The sequence below is a fragment of the Sesamum indicum genome, linkage group LG9 (assembly GCF_026168435.1).
Source record: "Sesamum indicum cultivar Baizhima isolate 11 linkage group LG9, ASM2616843v1, whole genome shotgun sequence".
Taxonomy (NCBI): Eukaryota; Viridiplantae; Streptophyta; class Magnoliopsida; order Lamiales; family Pedaliaceae; genus Sesamum; species Sesamum indicum.
In genome coordinates, this window is record NC_142665.1 from 20,600,688 (window position 1) to 20,613,100 (window position 12,413).

The 12,413-nt window shown below is 34.1% G+C and overlaps 3 protein-coding genes and 1 non-coding gene across 4 annotated transcripts; 3 read left to right on the top strand and 1 right to left on the bottom strand.

Moving 5' to 3' along the window:
- The first annotated feature begins 1,455 nt into the window (after positions 1 to 1,455).
- Positions 1,456 to 2,598, top strand: LOC105177942 (ribulose bisphosphate carboxylase small subunit, chloroplastic-like). The gene is made up of 3 exons (XM_088885053.1): positions 1,456 to 1,705; positions 1,987 to 2,121; positions 2,212 to 2,598. Exons 1-3 carry the CDS (start codon positions 1,529 to 1,531, stop codon positions 2,440 to 2,442), a joined length of 543 nt encoding a protein of 180 aa, XP_088741179.1. The 5' UTR covers positions 1,456 to 1,528; the 3' UTR covers positions 2,443 to 2,598.
- Positions 2,599 to 2,789: 191 nt separating this feature from the next.
- TRNAV-UAC (transfer RNA valine (anticodon UAC)) lies at positions 2,790 to 2,862 on the top strand. Its single transcript has one exon. It is a non-coding gene; the product is annotated as a tRNA-Val (tRNA).
- A 677-nt stretch (positions 2,863 to 3,539) lies between these two features.
- Positions 3,540 to 5,510, bottom strand: LOC105177941 (uncharacterized). The gene is made up of 3 exons (XM_011101253.3): positions 5,231 to 5,510; positions 5,068 to 5,122; positions 3,540 to 4,131 (listed from the first exon to the last, which is right to left on the bottom strand). The coding sequence occupies exons 1-3, from the start codon at positions 5,344 to 5,346 to the stop codon at positions 3,898 to 3,900; spliced, it is 405 nt and encodes a 134-aa protein (XP_011099555.1). The 5' UTR covers positions 5,347 to 5,510; the 3' UTR covers positions 3,540 to 3,897.
- Positions 5,511 to 10,015: 4,505 nt separating this feature from the next.
- On the top strand, positions 10,016 to 12,329 carry LOC105177939 (protein ABA DEFICIENT 4, chloroplastic). Its single transcript, XM_011101251.3, has 6 exons — positions 10,016 to 10,219; positions 10,519 to 10,759; positions 11,234 to 11,337; positions 11,576 to 11,704; positions 11,808 to 11,896; positions 11,982 to 12,329. Exons 1-6 carry the CDS (start codon positions 10,085 to 10,087, stop codon positions 12,106 to 12,108), a joined length of 825 nt encoding a protein of 274 aa, XP_011099553.1. The 5' UTR covers positions 10,016 to 10,084; the 3' UTR covers positions 12,109 to 12,329.
- The last annotated feature ends 84 nt before the right edge of the window (positions 12,330 to 12,413 follow it).

Genomic DNA, 12,413 nt, shown 5'->3' on the forward strand with positions numbered 1-12,413 from the left:
GATTTGATATTGTAATAGTCTTTGTTAGATATTGATGTCGACAGAAATTATTGTAACTATAATATTTTATTTCAATTAATAATAATGCATCGTTCTTACTTAAAAAAAAAAAAAATACCAATACTGCATAACTATTACCGCATCTTATCATAACTAGCTCTGGGTGAACTGCTAATAGCATATATATACAATGAGATAATTTTGCTGGTGTGCATTAAAACGAAGTTGGAAAATATCAAATTCTAATGAAAAATAAGAGGCGAATGCATTTTAGACGCATTTGAATCAATAAAAATTAATACTTTACTACTAAAAATAATTTATTCGAGACGAAACTAACCTCTTGTAGTACGACTGTATTTGTCATGAACTTTCATCATTTTGCCCATTGTACGGGTATTGTTCTTGATCTTCTCATTTTTAGTGATTTTTGTTTAATTTACTGGGTTTTTTTTTTTTTTTGTGTCTTTTGGGTCTCGTATTTTAAAATATCATTCTCACGAGTTAGATTAATCCTATGTTATCATTCTATTATTTAAATACTATTGAACTCCATAATTTTCAATTTTACTTTTAAAAATAAGATTGATTTGCATTATATTTTAGTTCTCCAAATATTAAAGACCGAATTATTTAAAAGATTTTATCCCTTATGCTCCATAATTTTATATTTCAAAATCGCTGCACAAAATTTACTCAAGAACTATATTAATCCCATTAATTACAACTTATTCTAGAAAATACACATCTTATTTGATATGGCATACGATTTAATCGGTATTCTATTGCGCAAGTTATAATCAATCTTTAACTTCATATGAACCTCACAATTTTGTCCTATAAAACATCTCGTTAGAAAAATGAGGCATTGAAACTCATAAATCGCTCAAACTCTTAATCTGCAGTTAGTATAAAATGCTTGCCGACGTCACTATCCTTGCATTTTGCATTAATGAAGGCCAGCTAAAGCAATGCAATAGAAATATAGAAGACCATGCAATTCTTATCTAAATCAAAATAATTATATTTTAAATATAATTAAACACTATTGTTAAATAATACATCAACCATATATTATAAATTTAAATATATTTGGGCCTGATTCGAAGTAAAATTTTCATAGGTGAAAAATTCCATCGACGGACCACACACAAAAGTCAGAAAAACTGGTGCTGAATTAAGACCAGAGATATGTAATCCCATACTGTGCAAAAGGAATGGCCTTCCATTACCTGATCACAAACATGAGGTTACAACTTACACCCAAACAAAATTCACAAAGACGTTTCTGTCCTCCCATTTTTTACTTCTAGATGATCAGATAAGAAGAATAATCTGCCGCCACGTGGCGCTCTATCACGTGCTGCCTGATCTCCATAGGGTTGTAAGGCTTCATCAGGAACCACATAGTTGAATTTCAGTTTTAGTTGCAAGCCTCTATAAATGGGGAATAGGGGCTGTTTGGATAGTCCACAAGGCCAGTGAAGAAGAGAGTGAAACTAAAAGAGAAAGAAAATATTTATAGCAAATGGCATCCTCTGTGATTTCCTCAACCGCCGCGGTTGCCGCCCGCGCCAGCTCTGCCCAGGTTAGCATGGTCGCACCGTTCACTGGCCTCAAGTCGACTTCCGCTCTTCCCGGCGCCAGAAAGTCCAACGATGTTACTTCTCTTGCTAGCAACGGGGGAAGAGTGCAGTGCATACAGGTGAACGTTTATATTTTAACTTATGGTAAATTTTATCTAAATCAGGTCTAGTCGAACTTATCAACCGATCAAACGGCTGGGGTGTGTACTTGTGACTACTCTCATTGAATTATATGTCAGTTGCAAGATAAATGTACTACTCTTATCGTCTGATGAGTTCAAATCTGATCAAATTTTATGTGGGCTCGAATTTTTTTAAATTTATATATGCATACTAGAAATTAATAAAATTAATTGAAACTTAGTATGCACATAGTAAATAAAAATTTGGAAAAATGCAGGTGTGGCCCACACAAGGGAAGAAGAAGTTTGAGACTCTTTCCTACCTTCCTGACCTAACCAGAGAGCAGTTGGCTTCAGAAATTGACTACCTTATCCGCTCCAAATGGATTCCTTGCGTTGAGTTCGAGCTCGAGGTTCTCTTTAGCATTAATCACATTATACATACATATATGTGAACAATTTTAAAGATTTATTTACAATTTATTATGTTTATATATATGCAGCACGGATTTGTGTACCGTGAAAACCACAGGTCACCAGGGTACTACGACGGACGTTACTGGACAATGTGGAAGTTGCCCATGTACGGGTGCACTGACTCCGCCCAAGTGTTGCTGGAGGTTGACGAGGCTGTAAGGGCACACCCTGACGCCTTCGTTAGAATCATTGGATTCGACAACGTGCGCCAAGTGCAGTGCATCAGTTTCATTGCCTACAAGCCACCGGGTTACTAAATTTGTGGATTTGGGCTAACCTCATGAGCAAGTCGCGTCGTACCTTATTTTTCAACTGTTTTTTTCCCTTCACTTTTTGTGGGTTTGGTATTTGTTTTCCGAAACAAGTGTACCAGATATTCAAATAAAATTTGGTGTTTTTTTTTATTTATGAAAGATTTTGATGTTGTGTTTGGTGTTAGTAAGTATAAGATTTATGTGGTTTAATTTCAGGATTCAAATATTATGAATTATGGGAATCACATATGTTATAGCGTAAGTAGGCGTATTTATATTATAAGAAAGAGATTAGGAAAATGTACAAGCTTAACGCCTTGAATTTTCATGTGCTTCACAACGAGCAAACAGATGCTGTGGTGTAGTGGTTATCACGTCAGTCTTACACACTGAAGGTCTCCAGTTCGATCCTGGGCAGCATCACTGCCATATTTTTAATACAATACAAAATAATTTCATTCCGTCGTCAATGCTTCAGTCCCAAAGTTGAAATCCCAAAATCCTTCATTCAATAAAATGTTTTTTGAATTTTGAGTCGGTATATGTCAGTATTATTCTGTTATGATAGTATATTCTTTTTGTCATGTGTTTGTCGATTATTTGTACTATTCAATGTATACTTTCAAATTTATATATTCAATAACATTTCTGTGTACTTTTATTTATTTATTTTTTAGTACAATGGGACTGGGGGTTGGGGACGACTGGGTTGAACCCAAGATCCTCTCCTTCAATGAAGAAAGTGATGCCAACTCATTGATGACCAATGATACTCTTGTGTATTGAGACCAATGATGCTCTTGTATATTGAAAAATATAACTATAGCTTCTATTGAAAAGAAAACAATTCACTCTACTCCAGTTTCAATCCCAGATCAAATTAAGAAATACTTCTGCATAGTCCTGCAAGGTGTGTGACTCCAAGTCTCAAAGTAATGTTTATCACAGAAAAAGGGGAAACTCGTATTATGGAACCTGAATGCTGACATATACTTTTGCGTCTATTGATTTCACCGTAAGCATTAGGTAATACACCATATAATTCAAGATTAGATCATAAACTATAGCAGTTAACATGAAGATCGAAAGACAAATGAAGCTTGACAAAAATTACGATATTTACAAATATACTCTTTACAGTACATTCCTGGGGAAAGTAGGAGCACCACCAATTAACTCAACAATCTTTCTCAGAGAATTACATTTCGCTCGACTAGAAAGGGCGTCAAAATGTTCCAACTTCCCCAACCTTTGGTCAGCTATGGTGAAAATTGGGGTTATTCATCTATTTACATTGTCGACTAGAATTTCCTATGATATGATGTTCTCCGCAATTTTGCAACATTCTTGAGATTGTCAATGCTAGCCGCTTTCTGAATTTTGCATGCTTCCAGACATCAAAACTTCTTATGTATGTACAGGTAATGAATTCTATGCCAGGGCAACAACACAGGATCATTAGCAGTGGAAACCTACCACTCTTACAGTTGCTTGTTTCTTCCCAAACTGTTCTCTGGCATGAGGAGATCGCGGCAATGCTAAATCAGTTGGGGTTCTGTGCATGTTAGTTAGCCTTTCAACCCCGAAATGTGCATCTTGAACCAGAGGATTTGCTGTTCTGCATGGAGGCGATCCAAAAAGAAAAGGGGGAGATGATGATGGTGTTGCACATCGCTCTGCTTTGAAATCCTCCTGTACAGGATTAGGGTATTCGAAATTAGGCTCAATAAAATGGGATAAGGAACCATGCGTGTTATGTGAGAGAGTATGGCAAGATAATATCAGGCCCAGCTTCCCAGACCTCAAAAGCAACAAACCAATGACATAGCCTTGTTCAAATGAATAACGAAAGCATTTGCTGAAAACTGTCCACTTCACTCTCCTGGATTCTCTATGGAAATAACAAACGGATCGATAACTTCATTAGATTTGGAAACATTTCATCCTAGATGCATGCAGCTATATTTATTCCAGTGAGCAAACTGAATCATCTATTAGTCTCTGTAATGCAGCCTAATTCATGTTAACGGAGATTTTACGTGTTATACAATGGTTGGAACTAGCGTGATGTGCACATGGCAAGCATAGTCATACCAGGAGTAAAACAAATGGATTAACACGAAGAGCACTTCATAACAACAACTGCATTGAAAGGAGGAGAAAGGACACAAAGTAGCCATCAACTTCCAGCAGGAAAACAAAAATGATATCATGGGACTAACCAAAATGTAGGCCTGAAAATTCATCGAAAGCACAAACCAAATCAAACTTCTAAACTAAAACTTAAATTTATGGAACAGAGAATTCATTTACCACCAGCCTTTGAACAAGCATTTACACAAACAGTTTGAGAACTCAACCAATGCAATCGAACAATTAACATTTTAAATTTATGAGTAAGAACTATATTCCTAACAATTAAAAAAAGACTCCCAAAAAGGCAAAAACCAAATCATGAACTAACACATGGCATAATTAATCCAAACACACCCGATATAAATAAATTCCAGAATAATTCCAATTAATCCATATAAAGAAAAAAACAATTCATCAAACACATTAACAATGGGACACGCAATTAAGTACGTAAATCACATTAATTAGAATCACAAACAAACAAAAACCTACCTTACAAAGGATCAGGCCAAGCAATTCTGCCGCGGGTTTCGACTCAGCATCATTACTGTCCCATCAAAAGGGGATATATTAATAAACTAAACACGTCTCCCCTTTAAAAAAACACAAAAACAACATTCACGCCAACAAGGATTTCAAAAACCAAAAAACCCACCGTATGTGAAATCTCAATGGCACCATGGCAGGAGAGTTGATATTGGATTGCCCGGGCCGACGAGGCTTTGGGCAAATAACCCGACCCATTGCCATCGGGTTTTCACAACAGTCCATCTCCCCAATTTTTCACATCTATAGCATGTGATCTTTGAGACCAATATTACAGTGCCTCTGGGAGAGAGAAATATATGGCAAGTGAATGATTTCTGAGGAAACAAACCAACGTTCGTAGCACTCTCTTTATATATATAGAGGGGGGATTTTGGAAATAAGAACAAGTGAAGGGGCGAAATTTGGAAATAAAACTCAATTGTCCATCTATCTTTTTTTTCACTTTCTCCTCCGTACATATTACATGTGCCACGGTATTTTCAAATACACCAACACGGGTGCGCGTAGATTTGTGCTACCTTGGAGTAAAATGTATTTAATATTTATATGTTTCTCTAGTTATATTTTTAATTATTTCTCTTTGTTTTAAGAGCAATACCTAATTTGTAGGGAAAAATAATATCATTCTATCCAATGATTTTTTGTATTTCAGTCGTGCTCGATTCATCGTAAATGTTCTCATCTCATATTAAAAATGAAACTAATCATATTTAGGACGAGACTAAAAAAAGTAAACCCCTCTCTCAAGAACTGCTTTCGGATCCAACTTACTTATCTTATCATTAGATCTCATCAAATCAGTGTATTTTTTTTTGGTAAAATCTATACTTTGAAATCTGTTTGAGCACTGCAACATAATTCCTTTTGTTGTGATGGTGATTCCGTGATATTGACCAAGTTCAATGAAAATGGACAAGATTATGCCTCTTCAACGAGATTTTAAGCCCGTGGGTTTGAAATCTACTATCGTATCAAATTTCATGGCCTCCTAATGGTTGTATCTTTTCATAGAGTCAATATCATATGTTAATGTTAGAATTCTTAGAAGAGAAGTGAAGAATGCTTACGTCTCTAATTTTTCATTCAACCACTTAACTTTTAAACTTCCTATCAAATTGTATCTTTTCATATCTTTTAGCTTCATTATTTGTGCCACTAATTCACGTTAATAAAATAAAGGCCTTCAAACTTTTATATTTATTATTTATATATTGGACTTGGTAATTTCAGACTCATATTATCATATTATTAGGGATAACTAAAATAATTGGAGAGATCAATACATGTAAAAAACAGTAAAAGTTTACATATAATTACAAAAAAATAGAAAGTGGGCCACCCCTAAATACGTCATTAATTAGGCATAATATCATCTTTACGTGTTGTCTCTTAAAGTTGTTGTCGGATAGTTTCTACAACTTCATCCCTTGGGCAGTAATCGTTGTGTCATGAGAAGTTGACTAGTGACAGTAACGAAATTTGTAGTAGTAGAATCGAACGTTTTTTCCCAATACAAAACGCTAATATTATCTTACACTCAATATATATATATAATGGCTAGTTGTATATTAACAAAAGGTTGATATAAGAGTCCAACTTTTTTTCTTCACGGCAATATTTGACACGTGTTGGTGCTTACCGATCAACGGCAATTTTTTCTTATTTTCAAGATAGCAACGCTATAAATTTTGAGAAACAACGAAACAAAAATATTTTACAACTTTTTTAAAAGAAAGACAACAATTACATGAATCGTTATTTTCTATATAATTAATTATATGAATGCATTGATTGTTAGAATGCTTTATTTTTAAAAATAATATACTAAAATGCAAATAGGAGAATGTATTTATATCAGAATTGGAAAGGTGGTTATTGCATTGGTCCGCGCTGGCGACGGAATATACAGTCAACCAATGCACTGAAGGGCCACACAAGTTGGATTACTCGTTCAAGTGCACCACTTGGCTACTTGCTCATGATTGAGCGCTACACTCACTTTCTCCTTAATTTTCAGTTCTACCCGCCGTCTCGCTCGCGGAAAACGCCGGTGCCCCCAACGACGGCCAGAAGGGGGATAACGTGGTCGCCCCCAAAACTTCGGTTGTCGCCAAACCCCTCCCTACAACTGTTAGGGTAAATTACATATTTTGTCCAATAAGTGAGTCTGTTTCTAATTTGATCTCACACTCAGGTCAATTCGTACATTGAGTCTCATTTGTAGATTTTTTTTTTTAATTTAAGGACCATTAAGGGATTTTCATCTAATTGATAACGGCAGTTGCTCTTTCCGTTTGTCAATACAATCAAAATAAAGATAAATTACATTTTTGGTCCCATAAGTGAACCTGTTTTAATTTAATTTTTTTTTAAAGTATAATTTCATATTTTTAGAGGGAGCCCAATTGTAATTAACCCTTATAGATATCTATGTGAAATATATTTATTTTTTGGTATACAATATTTTTAGTATATATTATTTCACATATACTTTCTATATTATGTACATCAATATACTTATTTGAATTAAAAATATCAATATATATTATTTATTTTAATTTTAATATATTGATAAGTACATAATCTTTGTATGGTTTTATTAATTTACATTAATATACTTTCTATTTAATACAAATTTAGTTAGCCAATAGCTAAGAAAATGGCAAGTAATATTTTAAAAAATACGAAGGGATTTAGTCTATTTATTTAATACAGGATGTTTCTTTTCATTTTTAAATAAAATAAAAATAGATGGGTTTATGTAATTATCCCAAAACTAATTTTGAGTAATAAAATGATTGCATTTTGGATGTAAACCAATGGAAATTTCGCACATAAACATATGCCGACAACATTCTTTTCAGCAAACAATTTGACTAAATTACCTTTACAAACCCATCATTGGAGAAACACGATTTCAGTTAAATTAAATTAGTATGGAGGCAGAGGCGTGTGCTGTTATTACAACCCCACATACCAATTACCAAAAAGCAATTCTGTCGTTGGTGGTCCAAAATCTGTCTTACACTCTTCATATGCCATTTGTTTTTTTTTTCTTTTTATATATAATAAATAATCTTTTAAAATTTAAAATATATTATAAATAAAAGTAAAATATATAAAATCAACACATTATATTTTACAAGAAAAAAAAAATCTATCTAATATATAAGAAAACCCTTTTTCACTCATAAACAGCAGTTATGACACTGCAACACCAATTTTATTATTATGGTCATAATACCTCTAAATTAATTTTTTTTTTTGTTGCTTCCTTCCTTTCTTTCTTTCTTTTTTTAAAATGTGATTTGTTGGTATATTTTTAATTATTCAAAATATATTTTAAAATATGAAATATTATTTATTATACGCACGCAGGGATGACGATGCAATAAAAAATTAGTGTTGCGGGTGTTATGAATTACTGTTTATGGATGTAAAAGTACCTTCTTTATATTAATATAGATCATATTATGAATTATATTCAAAGGAAATAAAAGAATGATAAACTAATATTATTATTATTAATTATGGGATATGAATTTATAATCTTTTAATTATGAAATTTGAATTTAGTGAGTTGGATCAAATTTTGTAAACGTGTCAACCCATTATTCTTAGGACCTAGAATGTTCCACCAAATGGTGCTGATTTAGCACCCTAGATTACACTTGTTACAGTAGGGTGAAATTATTGAGGTGTATGTATATATATATATATATATATAATTACTTCAAAGATATTTTCCTCTTTATGTATACTCTTAAGTTTTATTCCTTATAAATTTTAATCAATAATAATTATGAAAATTAATATATTTATTATTAATATTAAATAATAGCATATAATCAACCAATTGCCATTTGTTCATAGAAATTATCTTCATGACCCGTAAGTATACGCTTCCAATTTCGCTAATTAAGTTATATTTTATTGTTCGATCTCAGTTTCATTAATTAAATTAAATTTTACTAGCTGATTTTATTTTCGTTCTGTGTATACTTTCTCTCAATCATCCCATGTTTATTATAGCATCAATGTGTTAAACGACCACCTCATTTAAAAATTTAAATTATTACAGCGAATAATCATCTTATATTAATGTCCTAACACCCCCGATCGTGCAACCCTTGAAACCTTTCTTTCATAAATTGAAGGCAATGATGTTCGAACTCAGGACCACTTTTTTGGCACGTCTTTATAGTTAAATGAGCACTCGGTTTAAAAATTTAGGGTAAACTACAAAAGATTTATATGAGGTTTGACATTATTGTAAATATCCCATGTTAGAAAAATTACAACCTGCAATTAATGATCGTCTAACAAATAGCCTTTATAATAAACTGTCATGAGAAGGTATTTGTTAGATTCAAGAGGTATTTGTAGTTTTTCAAATAACGAGATAGTATTTATAATTATGACTAATTTTAAAAAAATCTTTTGTAAATTAGCCCAAATTATTTTTTTTTAAAGAAAAGGAATCATTTAACGTTAACATTTAACACAATTCAATCTCTATCTATCAATTTAAATTTTTTGTTATAAATTGATCGCACCTCACAAACCACACACTCTATATTTCATCGATCTAATACAGAAATTGATTTAAATCTTACACACAGAAAGTCATATGTAATAAAAATCCAAAAACAACATATATGAATATGAATTTAGAAATTGGAAGCGAATGAATGAATGATCGGGTTTTCTCTCCCGACCAACAAACCCACTATCAAGCAGTTTGCCCTGCATGTGCGCCGCGTGTACAACCACACGTGGCTGCACCAGACAGGAAATGGAAGCAGTCAGGCAAAACTCTGAGGGAACAACCGTTCTACCCAATAACCTTGTCTTTTCGGATTTGCCTAACTTTTCTCTGGATTTTTGTGAAGTTAAGTGGGCATCTACAGTTCATTAAAGCATCAACAGCACTCCCCCACCCCCACCACGTTCATTCCACATGTCCAATTTCTGCTCTCCCACTTCTGTTTCCTCTTTATATACGATCAGTACCTTAATTCCTCTTGCTTCATCGTATTCAATGATGGCATTGTCTTGTTGCTTTTTCAGTTCTCAGGTCTGTGTCTCACTCAGGGTATGGATCATGACTTTATGATTTCTCTTCTGATAATCTTGGTTTATTGTGTATTTGTTTTTATTAATTTCTTGACATGGGCATTCTTGATTTTCCTTGTTCTCGTCGGTGTGCTGGCTATCTTATTAATTTTGTCCCCATGTACGAATTCCTACTGTATGATTTTGACCTGTTTTCTTGCTTCAAATGTCAACTTGATCATCAAACCTCAATCTCAACTTGATCCAGCATGTTTTGAGCACTTTCTGTGAGTTTATATGTTCAAGTTTTAACAGTTTTAGATGGTCTGATTCATGTAGATTGACTGTCATCGACCAAGACTCCAGTCGATTGCCTCATGTAATAATCGGACAAGTTCAAGACGTCTAACGTTAGGTGTTACAAGCAAGAACAGTAGAGGACGGTTTGGTGGAGCAGTGGTAGGGAAGGAAGTGAAGCAGTTGATTGGGTGGAATTTTGCAGGAGGATCAAGAATCATTACCATACCTAATCTTGGAAGGGATTCTTCTTGCAGGAAAAGCTCAGCTGTATATGCTTCATGTAACGCTCCAACCACCTGTTGCTCATCAACTCTCTTTTAATGATTTTCCTCTATTTTCATATTGAGTTTGAGCAGTCATCTGCATTTTCATGTGCCTTTCTTGGCTGTCTGTTCAGATCCTATGTGTGTAATAACATAAACATCCCCCTCTTAGTTATAAAATTACATATAACCACCTCTACTCGTGTAAATTTAAGTAATTGTTTTGTAAAAATATGGGGCATCCTTGTTACACAATAGCATCTTGGGAAGTTTATACTAGTATTGATAAATACCGTAAGAAAGGGAGGTTAGCGTAGTTAACCAAAAGCAGCAGAGGAGGACGAGGAAATTAGTTTTAAGTACAAACACCGGTAATAAAGTGCATTTCAGATTAAACCGCAACCTATGTGTCTGAGAAAGAGAAAACATGATAAGTGTTTTTACCAATCAGGCATCGTCAGTTTAAGTTGTATCATCTGGTTCTTTTGCAGGGGTGCCGAGTGCTCATCAGATTGCCAGTAGTGCATTTACATGGGGAACGGTAGCTGTTCTTCCATTCTACACTTTCATGGTTGTGGCGCCCCGAGCTAAGTTTGTAAGTGTTCTCATTGTTTCATACGACACTTGGACAAAACTTATGTTCTCATCTTCAGTATCTTCATCCTATTGATATGCAGAGTGATCGTTTGATTAGTTTCTCGTTGTTCTTCATTTAGAGAAATTCTTAATCCAGCGGCCTAATCGATCAACTTAAAGGAAAATGTGTTTGAAAATTGAGGTTGTATTTCTTACAAAACATTGGTCTGAGGTTGCTGCTTGTCTATGTTATGCAGACCAAGAAATTAGCTGCAAGCAGTGTACCCTACATTGTTCTTGGGGCACTATATGCTTACCTACTCTGTTTATCTTGGACGCCTGACACAATTCACCTGATGTTTGCAAGTAAATACTGGCTGCCTGAGGTTTGTTTTGAACTGGAAAATCAAATTCTATTATGTACCATGATTAGGATTTTTTATCTGAAGAGATGGATCAAAATGCTGACGAACTGTACGTGTGTTTCAGCTGCCGGGTATAGCTAAGATGTTTTCTAGTGAGATAACACTGGCTTCTGCTTGGATTCATTTGTTAGCAATAGATCTTTTTGCTGCAAGGTTTCTCTCTCACCTCTCTGCACACACACACACACACACACACACACACACATTGATCTGATTCTTGCATTGTATGTTGAAACAGGCAGATTTATTTTGATGGGCTGCAGAATGATGTAGAGACCCGGCATTCAGTTTCACTCTGCCTGCTGTCTTGTCCGATTGGGATTCTTGCTCATGTTATTACTAAAGCTGTAACCACAAGCAGATAGAACTCAGAGCATGGAAGCTACTATAAGTATTACTAATTAACATTACACCTGCATTTCTATAGAGAGAAGAGCTTTCCTGTACAGGCACAGCTCTTTTTTCCTTTACGCTACGCAATTTGTCCTTGGAATTTCAATCACTTTTGGTCAAGAAAGTTCAACCCGATTTCATTAGATGTATAAATACGGTTGATAAATATAGTGTGTTACTTTTAAGTATAGAATGACTTGTACAATTGCACAGTACAAAAAGAATAAACTCTTTTTTGATCATAAACCAACATCAAAGTCCACAGCAGGAATATTGG

Coding starts and splice junctions, on each gene's coding strand:
- LOC105177939 (XM_011101251.3), top strand. CDS start 10,085: ATGTCCAATTTCTGCTCTCCCACTTCTGTTTCCTCTTTATATACGATC. Junction 10,220..10,518: donor AGGTCTGTGTCTCACTCAGG/GTATGGATCATG, acceptor TGATTCATGTAG/ATTGACTGTCATCGACCAAG. Junction 10,760..11,233: donor CTCAGCTGTATATGCTTCAT/GTAACGCTCCAA, acceptor GTTCTTTTGCAG/GGGTGCCGAGTGCTCATCAG.
- LOC105177942 (XM_088885053.1), top strand. CDS start 1,529: ATGGCATCCTCTGTGATTTCCTCAACCGCCGCGGTTGCCGCCCGCGCC. Junction 1,706..1,986: donor GAAGAGTGCAGTGCATACAG/GTGAACGTTTAT, acceptor GGAAAAATGCAG/GTGTGGCCCACACAAGGGAA. Junction 2,122..2,211: donor GCGTTGAGTTCGAGCTCGAG/GTTCTCTTTAGC, acceptor ATATATATGCAG/CACGGATTTGTGTACCGTGA.
- LOC105177941 (XM_011101253.3), bottom strand. CDS start 5,346: ATGGACTGTTGTGAAAACCCGATGGCAATGGGTCGGGTTATTTGCCCA. Junction 5,123..5,230: donor CCATTGAGATTTCACATACG/GTGGGTTTTTTG, acceptor TTGATGGGACAG/TAATGATGCTGAGTCGAAAC. Junction 4,132..5,067: donor TTGGCCTGATCCTTTGTAAG/GTAGGTTTTTGT, acceptor AATCCTGTACAG/GAGGATTTCAAAGCAGAGCG.